We start from the raw sequence: 12,163 nt of genomic DNA, 5'->3' as shown, positions 1-12,163 counted from the left end.
AATTCACCCATTCATTAATCAATTCATTGACTGAACATCTGTAATGCGCTAAGCCATGAGGCCTGGAACAGAGTACAGAAGCGGCCATGCAATAAACCCTCAATGTGTACTTGGCCAGAGGGGGAAGAATGAGCCTGCCTACAGCCTCATTCTCTTGACCCAACCTCACCAATCAGAGGCGGTTCAACTGAGAATGGCAGGAAGAGAAAACCTCCTCCAAAACACAATAAGACTAGATGCCACAGAGTAAGGCCAGCACCAGCCATTTACTGAGTCAGGTGCAAAGGGAATCCTTGCCTCATCCTCACTGGGCCCCTAGAGCAGTGAGAGAAAAACAAGTGTGGCCACAAGGGATACAACCCAGGTGTGCTTTTGCCACTAGGTACAGGAGAGGAGGGGAGAACGTGTTGTCTCCAGGAGGAGAAGGCAGCACAGAAAGGGGCCACCAATGCAGTCCCTTTTCTCAAGTGGGTCATCCACTCTCCCTTTCGGAAGACCAAGAAGGCTGCAAGAACTTCCTTCACAATATTTGTGAATGGGCTGAGCCCCTGCACCATGTACAGTCCAGACTGGGCTGGCAACGCAGGGAAAGGGGAAATGGCTCTCCCTGCTGCTACCCTCTCAAGGTAATTTTAAAAGTCTGGATCACTCTTAAAATGGAGTCTCTGCATTTAAGGGTGAAGGGATGAGGTCATTCCATTAAAATTGTACATTAGTCAAGACTTCATGCATAATTTCAAGAAACGTTGGGGAAAAAAAATAATGCCAGGGGCATACATTCAAGCCAAGAAGTTAGAAAACCACCCTGACATGGCTATTAAATCAAGTATGCTGAAACACAGAAGCTTAATGCATTTATAAAAACTTCAAAATTCTTGCTTCTCAGCGGAACCTTTGCCCTAAAGCACTCTGTGCCACTTCAAGGCACTCCAATTGAAGTTTACAAAATGACTCACTTAAAGGGCATGGTGTCCCCTGTCTGCCTCCCAACCCCCTCTCCTACAGCTGCCACTTACTGTGAGTTCTTTGCTTTTAGCAAAAGGCCACCAGCCCCGCACACGCTTTTGCTGGAATATGGAGATCTTGCTCTCCTCGCTTGCATTTTCAAACTTGGCGAGATCGCAGGCTTTGGCAGTCTTGGCGGCTCGGGGGAAGCTATTGAGGTTCATTTCCAGGGAGCCTGTGAAGAGATGCCCTTAACAGTTACGGAAGGGCTTTAGAATCCATCACCACCAATTATTCACCCACCCGTTCGTTCATTCATTCATTCATCCATCCCTTCACTCACTGGTCATTCAACCAGTACACATGGGGTCACTAGCATGTGCTAGGTTTTGGGGATACAAATATGACCAAGACATGTACCAAATGTAGCAGGTAGTAGACAGGGGCAGAGCTACAATATGTAACTTTCAAGCCTCAGTTTCAGGTGTCATCGCTGCTGGGCGTCTTATCTACTCCGAGTGTGTGGGGATTACGTGCCTATCCTCTGAGCTCTCCTCTGCCTTAATGTGGATCCACCTATAAGAACCTCCTCCCCCAGCTCACTTTCCTCTGAGTCCACTAACCCCCTCCAGGTGGGGGACCAAGTCTTATCATCTCTGTAGCTACTCTCCAAGACTTAGTGGGCTCCCGCAAAGTATTTGCGATGAGTGAATATTACAGAGGGGAAGATAATGACATGAGAGTATTTTCCCTCTCTCTCTTAAATAACCTTTCCCTAGTACAGAAATAATATTTGTTAATTATAAGCATTTAGAGCATACACGTAAGCAAAAAATTAATAGAAAAATTTTCCATAAAATGCCATCCCCCCAAAGCTGACCACTGCTCTCGTTAGTTCTTATCCTATGACAGTCATTGTTTCTTTGCCTGTCCCTGATTACCTCTGTCTCTGATACATATAAACATATATTTTACAGAAAGGGAATTTTTTTCTACACTCTTTGTTCACTTAGTGCATCCTGTATAACTTCCAACTCACTAAATGAATATTTTTAATGGCTGCAGGATTATCACTTTTTGGGTGCTTATTATGTATGAGTTTTTAAATTATATTATCACATGTACAGCTCCAAACACACTCTGAGGTATGTAATATTACTATCTCCATTTTACAACTGGAGAAAACTGAGGTACAGAGGGGACTAGTAACTAGCTCAAAATTTAACAGGCTTCTTAGTGGTAGAGCAAAGATGATTTTAAGTCTGATTGAAATGTATCTTCTGGGACACCTGGGTGGCTCAGGCAGTTAAACGTCCGACTTCGGCTCAGGTCATGATCTCACGGTTTGTGAGTTCAAGCCCCACATCGGGCTCTGTGCTGACAGCTCAGAGCCTGGAACCTGCCTCAGATGCTGTGTCTCCCTCTCTCGCTCCCCCTCCTCCACTTGCACTAAATAAATAAATAAATAAATAATCTTCCACCATAAGGATGTCCTGTAACTTATTCAGCCAATCCCCTACGAATGGCTATTTGGAGTGTTTCTAAATTTTTTGCTATCATAAATTGCACCGAAATTATCCTTGTAGCTAAATCAGACCGAACTCTCCCCAAACTGGGACAAAACCCTTAACATTAATCCGAGCTTTACGAAGTCACCGGCTTACCCAGAAAGTCATCTGAGGACAGTGTTTCAAAATCCCAAACCTGAAGCACCAACACGGCTGGTGTCTTACACTCCATCTTCTCTAAGGAAAAGATGTTCTCCCTCTTCGTAATGACCATTTGCTTCTCAGCTGGGAGGTACTGAAATGGAAACAGGAAGCGCCAGTTGAAGTTTCCCTCGCCAGTCAAGGAGTTGTAATGCACGTCTGTCTCCTGCTTGTCATCTTCCAAACCCTTTATCCACCTGAGCGAACACAGAAAAAGAATTACACACTCTGAGTCCATTATTCAGGCATCAGTATAATCAAGAGTGATTTAGCTAGTTTAATGTGGCCACAGCTCATAGTTTTCAAATTATGATACAGTTAGATTCAGATGGAAGTTTCCATCGAATGTGAAAGAGACAAATAGGAGTCAAAGGGTCTGAAACAGAAACAAGATTCTCATTCTAAGCTAGATTTGGGAAATGTCTTCAATTGCTCTGGAATAGCCCTGAAGCCCCATGCAATAAAGAAGGAAAACTCAGGGGCACCTGGGTGGCTCAGCCAGTTAAGCTGACTCTTGGTTTCAGCTCAGGTCATGATCTCATGGTTCATGAGTTCAAGCCCCACATTGGGCTCTGTGCTGACAGGGTGGAGTCTGCTTGAGATTCTCTCTCTCTCTCTCTCTCTCTCTCTCTCTCTCTGCCCCTCCCTCTCTCTCTCTCTCAAAACAAATAAATAAACATTTAAAAAAAAGAGTGAAGGGGCACCTGGGTGGCTCAGTCGGTTAAGCGTCCGACTTCGGCTCAGGTCATGATCTCACAGTCCGTGAGTTCGAGCCCCGTGTCGGGCTCTGTGCTGACAGCTCAGAGCCTGGAGCCTGTTTCAGACTCTGTGTCTCCCTCTCTCTCAGACCCTCCCCCGTTCATGCTCTGTCTCTCTGTCTCAAAAATAAATAAACGTTAAAAAAATTTTTTTTAAAAAAAGAGGGAAAACTCAGGAAATGTGAAGGGAAAGTGTAATCTGAGTTTCCTCTCCCTCTGGGCACTCTTAGTGAGGGTACCACCTCTGCACGCATTGCCCTGGGGCCTCTCTAATTGGTCTGGTTTAGACCCCTGGTATCAGGCCTATGATTGGCCCCCTCCTCTCTGGTTCTGGGCCTCAAAAACCCAGAGGTCTGGATCATTGTGGCACAGAGGGTAGAAGCCTGTCTGCACCCACCTGAATTCTAATCCTGGCTCTGCCATTATTACCCGGAAAGCCATGGATAAGTTATCTAACCCTTCTGTGCCTCTATTTCATTTGGAAAGTAGAAGCAATGACAGCACCTAGTTCATAGGGTTGCTCTGAAGAATTATATGAGGTAATAGCCGTAAAGTGCTTTGTGTCCTCCAAATTATATATAATGTTATTTCCTCTTAGTGTCATCTGCTCTCCCTCCTCAGTTTAGAGTAAGCTGCGATTAATACATTTTCCCCTAGTGCTTTATCCATGGTGAATTACTGGGCAAATAGGTGCTTTTAATTCAAACTAATTGATAATTCCAAACCATTTGCTTTCTGAAAGCAGACATCCCTTCCCCACAAGTCAGGGAAAGATAAAGAACTTCCACATCCCAGAGGAGTGGTACCACTCAGAGTATGGATGCAATTATTTAGGTAAAGATTGTGCTCCCTCAGCCAATCTACATGTGGTGTCCATTATGAGCCAAGGAGTGCGCTAGCTGTTAGAGGAGTGATGGGAGCACACAGAGATGGCCTTTGCCTTCATAGAGCTGTAGCCATAGAGGGAAGGGGACGGAGGGATGGAGGGGGTGGCAGAAGTCACCACTGAGAGATGTGCATATAACAAGGGAAAGGAGCTCAGCATCACTAAAGAGCAGAAAACAAGATGGGGCTGTAGAGATAGGAGGGGCTAGTCATACAGGATACTTTAGGACATATTAGGGATCTAAATCTTTATCCAGAGAAAATAGAACATCATTAAAGAGCCTCAAGTATAGGGTTGACTTGATCAGATTATGCTTTGAAAAGATAACCCATGGTTCAACATAGAGAACACATTATCAGAGTCAAGAGTGAATACGGAGAGACCAAGCCACATGGTATTGGTACTTCGGTGGCCCCAGCAAGAAATGATGGAGGGAAATGGTTGTGGTGTGGTGAAGATGGGGAGAATGGACAGTGCTGGTGACTATTTGGAAAGCAAAATGGACAAGATTCAATGGCATACTAGAAATGGAGTCAACAAAGAAAAACGTTTCTTGTTTGGAGAAGGCAAAGAGATACCAAAACGAGGTGAGATGAGTTCACTACTTCTGAGATGGGTTTTATCTAAGGGGACATGTTTGAATCACTTTACCATCTCATTTCCCTCCATGATTAAGGGCTCAAAGGAAGCCTACCAAGGTGTTTGTGTCATAGCCAATATGAGAGAGAGTGAGAGAGAGGGAGGGAGGGAGGGAGAGGGGGAAAATGTGGTTTCCTGAGTTCTAGGTTGGCATCTTTCCTTTTGGTAGAACTAGTGAAGAGTAAGGTGTGACTTTTAGCTTCTGTATTAGTCTTACAATGTCCTTAACACTGAATCGCTCATCATTTGTGCCACATCTCTCTACTTGTTTCAGGTGTAAAGGTATTTTGAATGTCACTCAAAAAGCTTAGGTATCCAACATTTCACTGAAAAGAGATGTTTATATAATATTTCCTCACAAAAATATTTTTATAAGATAATAATTCTTAGCAAAGTGACCAAAGAATATTTGACAAAGGAAGTGACCTTATCTAAGAAGGTGAGTAAGATGAACTCCTTCTATGGGAGGTGGGAGGAGTATCTTCCAGGAGGCATAGGTTCAGTTAGGGGTTAAAGGAGGAAGGAGGGGAAGAAAAGGGGGCATGGAGTTTGTTGATGACCTTACCCTTTAACATAAATATCACTTGACTTTTGTCCTGTGAAGATATTCTCATCCTCTAAAATGACATCTTCAGTGTTCCAGATGATTACCCTCAATTCATACCTGGGATAAGGGAAGGCAGCATTAGGCTGAAGACCTTGAAAGCTGAACCAGCTGGTGTCTATGGGATTCTGGAATTCCTGTGAGTCTATAGGCTTCCTCAACATTACCAAGTTCAAAAATATCAACACTTAAGGTCTTGGTTCCATCAAAACCAAGTGTCCCAGCTTGAATCACCAAGGACATGAAGTTCTCTGAGCAGAAATTCCTTCCATTAGCTGATGTTTTTCAGAATGTTGCAGAATATTGAAGCTCCGTAGCCCCTACATAAAACAGGGGCCACCATTTCAATCATCACCACTGTTACCATTACTATCACTTGCCCCTGCTGTAAATGGCCAGATGGGAATGAGATGTGATTATCAGGTGCCAACTGATCAATGTAACTGATGTTACAATGCAAGAATCAATGTAATTGATCAAATGTCATGGTCTTTTGGTCTGCTACCATGGTCTCTTCCCCTAAATGTAGGGCTGCAGATGACTTACCCTTTCGGTTGCCTTGGCGAAATGTCAACTGGAGGTCCAGGTTGAGGCATATCTTTGGGAAACATGTCCACCCACATCTGCAGGTGGCCCTTTTTAAGAAAAGATCTCCTTTAACTCTGGTGGGGGTATTGCATGGGCAACTGACTTCATGGTTTTAACATATCCCTTTACTAGAAATGGATATTAGCTATATATCATATCATATCTTTTCATGTCATATGGATATTATTCATATTATACACGTTTAGAATATTTGTTGACAAAGACAGGACTTAAATTTCTATTAAGAATTAGAGCATATGTTAAGAAGAAGGTAAAGAATAAGCTAACCCTTATTGAGCACCTACAATGTGGTAGACACAGTGTACTTGATAAACATTGTGTACTTGATAAACATTACATCAATTCTCCCAATATCCTCAGTGGGTAGATGTTATTATCCCTACTTGGCAGATGAGAAAACATCTTGCCCATATGTACACAGACAATATGTAGCAGAGTCTGGATTCAACCTTTGTCTGTTGACTCCAGAGACCCTGCTTTTTCTATAAACTCCTAAGGACTAAAAAGATAATACTATCTGTCAGAAGGATCACGCTTCATTGTTTCCAATGTGCCTTAACATCATTATCTCCATTACTGCTTACCCTGCCACATGCCTGTGTTACACATTAAAACAAAACAACTAAGACTCAGGGAAGTCAAATGATATGAATCCTGTGGCTAACTAGTGGCAGAATAAGGCCTCCCATCCCTTGCTTTGGACTCCATGCATCAGAATTTACCCTGTTGTAAGGGATCGAGAGCCCATGTGGAGGTGGCTCTCCACAGGAGAAGGTGAGAAGGTGCAGTGGATTCAATGCTCAGCTCTGTTGTATACATTCTAAGTACCCCATCAGCTCAGGCAAGAAGGTGAGTGACCAATAAGGACTGGGATGGTCAGGGGAGATTTTATAAGAAAAAGGGAAGGGAAAGAAGGGAAGGAAGGAAGGGAAGTTAGGAAGGAAGGAAGGAAGGAAGGAAGGAAGGAAGGAAGGAAGGAAGGAAGGAAAGGAAGGAAGGAAGGAAGGAAGGAAGGAAGGAAGGAAGGAAGGAAAGGAAAGAAGAAGGAAGGAAGGAAGGAAGGAAGGAAGGAAGGAAGGAAGGCAGGCAGGCAGGCTGGCTTCCAACAGAGCAGGGAGGATTTGTAGGATTTAGGTGAAGGAGAGGCTTTGGCTAGAAAAGACAAGAGCTTTCCTGGGGAAGGGACAATGTCAGCAAAGAGCATTTGGGAAGAGAAGGACCAATTAACGAAGGATTACAATCCTAAAGAGATATCAACGTTCACTTGTAACCAAAAAGCCACATAGTAAAATGAAAGATACCAGTAACCAAAAGATTTTAAATATCTGGTAGTAAATTTCAGGAAACAATCATAGGCTTCTACATGTGATAAGAGCTTATCTTTTCAAGGCACTCTCCCACACGTGCTGTCACTAGTGCTACACCCCAACACCACTGAAATAGCAGTGTGGGTGTTCCTGCTCCATTAGAGTCAAGCTTGTATGTTTTGACCAAGTGACACGGTGAGTGAGTCCAGGGCTGGGACAGGACTATAACTCAAACTGCCTGGGTAAAACCCCAGCTCTACTACTTAGCTGCCGATTAACTTTGAGCAAGTTACTTAAACTCTCTGAACCTCAACGTCTTCATCTTAAAAGTAAGGATCATAATAAGTACATCATGAGGCTGCATTAAGGAGTAAGAGTAAGGTGGTCCACATGCCCCTACTTGTCTAGGAAAATCCTGGTGGTGTCCCTGGTGGCCTCTTTCAGTCTGAAAATGGTCATCATTTGGACAAACAATTCTATGGTCACCCTAATTAGGTGAGATTTTATGTAAAGGGCTTAGTACATAAGTACATATTAATTATGTACCTATGATTAATAAGTACATATTAAGAAGGCTCTTAATAAAGTTGATCTTCTCTTCCCTTCTCGCTCATAACCCAGATCTCTGGTTATTTTTTCCACACACTTCCTCTTGCCAGTTCTTCAAAATAAGTCACCAGCTATTGCTTCTCTGGGAAAACTAGTGAACTGTGAAGTTACTGATAGATTCTGGACAAGGTCTTTTGGCCTCTCAAATATCAGCATTCTTTCCAGAGTTTGATAACTCAAATCCATTAAAAAAGCAAAAAGCACTAAATCCAACTCTGGCTTTAGGGCAGAACTTCTCACCCCCAACATTATTGACATTTTGGGCTGAATAATTCTTTGTTGCAGAAGGCCGTCCGTGCAGCATGGGATGTCTAGTTGCATCTCTGACCTCTACCCACTAGATGCCAATAGTACCCCCACCCACATGAGACAACCAAAAATATTTCCAGACATTGCTAAATGTTTAGGACAGGGAGGCAAAACTGTCCCTGGTTGAGAACCATTATTCTAGGGCACATAAGATTAACTTTTAGGGATGAAGCCCTATTCCTTGGGGGTGAACACTCCAGTTGGGGCCAGAACTGCCTTGGCCACTACCTGCTCCATTCCTGGCTTATCCTTGTGGTACAGCGGCCGAGTTTCTATGTGCTCAGGAACCAGCCTACACCCAACCTCTGGTATATCCTCCCAAGAATGTAAAACCCTGAGGGCCAGGTGCTCGTAAGACTCCACCGTCTCATCTGCATGGAAGAAAAAGAAATAAAGACAGTTGTCAGCTATAAGTGCTTGTAATGGAACAGTGATGGGCTGTCGGGTGCACTTTTAAACTCTTCCTTAAAGGTTAAATAAATATATTGAGGCACAGGGAGAGAGCAAAAGAGCAAAAGAGAACAAGGACAAAAAGAGAACGGAAAGAGGTAGGGGTGGAGTGAAGGGAAGGGAAGGGAAAGAGACAGGAGGTTTAGAGAATGGGAAGTGAGATGGGTTGAGAAGAAGACCAGAGAGCAGTCAAGGTCTCAGAGTCCGGGGCTCCATTTGCCCCTTGAATCAGATTTCTCTAGAGTCTATGAACTACAAGCTTGGCTTCAAGACACTGGAAAGGGTATATTTCCTGGAGATTTAAGATTGTTTGCTAATGCCATAGTGTGAGAGGGCCTGGTGAATCAGGGTGACCCTGTACAAGGTGGTGAAATCACACAATATGTGTTCATGGAGGTCTTGTCTTTCCTCATTGTTGCTCCTTTCTAGCAACACACCTGCTCATAGGAAAGGTTCTCTGATCTGTCATCTTATCAAAGAAGGCAATATGTAATAAAAACTACTGGTAGAAAAAGTACTTACAAAAATAACACAAAAATTGTTGGAAAAAAATCAAATTGTTTTGATAAAGTTCAGAATGGCCTAACTTGACATCTGGAAGTTGAGCTTGGTTTTAGAAAAAGGCCACACACACAGGCAGATCTCATAACAGCAATAATTACAATCAGTAAAAGTTGATGGGAATGAACACAAAATCAATGAACTAAATCTTTTGTCATAAAGTTTAATCAGCCGAGTACAGATTTGATGAACATCCTTTCAGATTTCTGGCAGGCAAAAACATGGTTTCATCGTGAAATGTAGAATATGGACCAAGGAACGAAATTGGCTTTAATAGAGTATATTGTGAAAAAATATTTTTCTCAACAAAAATTCATTAATATGTTATTAACACACTATTCAAATGTCAAGTACTCTGCCTGCAAAAACCTTCAAGAGGTTTCTGAAGTCAAAATAACAAGGTGAAAAAAAATGTTGGCATCAAAGTGGTGGGATCAACATAACAGTGTGAAAAGATCCGGAAATACGTCCTTAATTGGGTTCTCTGCATCGGACGCTCTGAACCTAGGTTTTGCAGGTATGTAGCCTGGCACCTATGGATTTGCATCAAATGGACTGGAACGGCATTACAAGAATTGTTCTGCGTCGTTAAAGTAAAGGTGGCTTTTCTTTTCTCATCCAAAATTTAAGAAAGCCTCCCTGGGATCTTCCTGGTATGTCCCACTATGTTATACAGAAAATCTGCTTCTTGGTAGTGAAATAAGAGAGTTGCTGGTATAATATGTGTGAGAGCAATTTGGATCGTGTCCAATGACTTACCTTATATAATATTTATTTATTTTTTTTTTTTTTTAATTTTTTTTTTCAACGTTTATTTATTTTTGGGACAGAGAGAGAGACAGAGCATGAACGGGGGAGGGCCAGAGAGAGAGGGAGACACAGAATGGGAAACAGGCTCCAGGCTCTGAGCCATCAGCCCAGAGCCCGACGCAGGGCTCGAACTCACGGACCACGAGATCGTGACCTGGCTGAAGTCGGACGCTTAACCGACTGCGCCACCCAGGCGCCCCTATAATATTTATTTTGAGGTTACTGCCTAACCTTCCAACACAACACTCCTATTTAGGTGATACGTGCTATAAAAATATCAGAAGTGTGCAAAAATATGTATGAGGAAGTTCATGGTAGCATTGTCCAAAAAAAAAAAAATGGACACAATGTAAATAAAGGACACAACCTTAAAAGGGAATATTATAAATAATAGTTCAAGGAACAAAGGAGAATTGTCATAACACCAGCATGCAGCATGCTTATTTCTGAATCTGAGGATTAGGAGTGATTTTCTACCACGAGCATGAATTACTTTACAATAGGTGACTGCAGTCCCCAGCCAGAAATACCACCGGAGCATGCTTTTTAAAAGAAAAGCAACATCAGCAGGCTACACTGTGGGAGTTACCAGTGTCCTCCTCCGTGAAGACTGTTTTTCCAGAAAAGACCTGGTTTCCTATCTGTATTTTCCCAGGGCGAAAGTAGGGTCCATCCAGTTTATTGTCTTTGCAGAGCTTCGTGAGGATCTCGGTGGGTTTGGAGGTGTCTCTCCAGGCATTGTATCCTTCTCTGAAAAGAGGAGGAAGGATGGATAGGGTGAGGCCTGCCTTCCCCTGGGAGGATACCCTCAAGGTATCCAGTAAAAGGACCACCGAAGTGGGATCCGTGGTTTCCTTCCGATTTCTTGCCGCTCCATACACTTGGGGCTAATGTGTTTTGTTTTGTTTTCTCTCTTTGGTGGTCAATACCTCAGCATCTGCATGCTCGTATGAAAGGCAGGACTTCTGAGTAGTCTGACATAAAAGTCCACTAAGGTAGTTCTTGGTTTTGGTTTTGGTTTTGTTTTTGTTTTAGCAATGTACCTTAAAAAAATTGAGGGGAAATTCACATAACATAAAATTGAGCAACTCAGTGGCATCAGTACGTTCATAATGTTGTGCAACCACTGTCCAGTTTCAAAAACTTTTCATCACCCCAAAAGAACACCTGTACCCACTAAGTGGTCGTTCCTTAATCCCTGCCTCTCCTCAGCCATTGGCAGCCAGCCATCTGCTCTCTGTCCCTATGGGTTTCTTGGCATGCAGTTCTGCTTTTGTCCTGTCCCTTGCGGAAGTGCCATTTGACTACTTCTTCTAAGAGGAAAGCCTAGCTCATCCCTTCAATTTCTTTGCTCCTTTCTCCCCCTCTTCCCCCACCAAAATCCTAGTGGAGGCTCATGTCACAGGTAGCGAGTCTAGATGTGCTGTTTCTCTAATCAGGGATTTTCCTGGTGGTTAGTTTCTCAATCTTCCCAACCCCTTCTTCCCTTAAACACCAGCTGTTTGGTTAAAAAATATTAACTCGCAATGAAATGCTCCCTATGAGCCACGACCAAGACGAGCTTGACTTCTCTGCTCATTGGGACACAGGATCCATCAGAATGAAACTTAAGTATTTAAATCAATCAAAACTTAACTATAAAGCGGTTTTCCTACATTGTGCCAGAGGCATGAGGATCCTGAAAACTTCATCCAAGCCATGCCCAGAGCCATACATACACAGGCCTCCCCAGAAACAGATGCTCTTGTTTGGTTTTGTTTGGGGGTGCTCTTAGGGGGGGGGCTCTCATCTATTTGTGTTAAGTTTATTTCTTCCGAGAAAGAGAGCACAGGCATGAGTGGGAAAGGGGCAGAGAGAGGGAGAGAAAGAATCCTAAGCAGGCTCCATGCTGCTAGCACAGAGCCCCATGTGGAGCTCCAACCCACAAATCGTGAGCTCACGACCTGAGCCGAAATCAAGAGTCAGAT

At 43.2% G+C, this 12,163-nt stretch overlaps 1 protein-coding gene across 1 annotated transcript in view; it reads right to left on the bottom strand.

Annotated features, from left to right (window-relative positions):
- FER1L6 (fer-1 like family member 6) overlaps window positions 1-12,163 on the bottom strand; it is a 125,278-nt gene that overhangs the window by 15,979 nt on the left and 97,136 nt on the right. Inside the window, exons 34-39 of the mRNA XM_047073811.1 lie at window positions 10,786-10,946; window positions 8,604-8,746; window positions 6,088-6,176; window positions 5,503-5,601; window positions 2,610-2,851; window positions 1,017-1,180 (exon numbers count right to left, since the gene is read on the bottom strand). Of these exons, the coding sequence (XP_046929767.1) occupies window positions 1,017-1,180; window positions 2,610-2,851; window positions 5,503-5,601; window positions 6,088-6,176; window positions 8,604-8,746; window positions 10,786-10,946 (898 nt within the window). The remainder of the gene's footprint in view (window positions 1-1,016; window positions 1,181-2,609; window positions 2,852-5,502; window positions 5,602-6,087; window positions 6,177-8,603; window positions 8,747-10,785; window positions 10,947-12,163) is intronic.

This window comes from Lynx rufus, unplaced genomic scaffold (genome assembly GCF_022079265.1).
Source record: "Lynx rufus isolate CCGP_SWC_20201006 ecotype Redwood Valley unplaced genomic scaffold, mLynRuf1.p SCAF_12, whole genome shotgun sequence".
In the NCBI taxonomy this organism is placed as follows: Eukaryota; Metazoa; Chordata; class Mammalia; order Carnivora; family Felidae; genus Lynx; species Lynx rufus.
The sequence above is the reverse complement of the archived record's forward strand: the minus strand, read 5'-3'. Positions and strand labels throughout refer to the sequence as shown.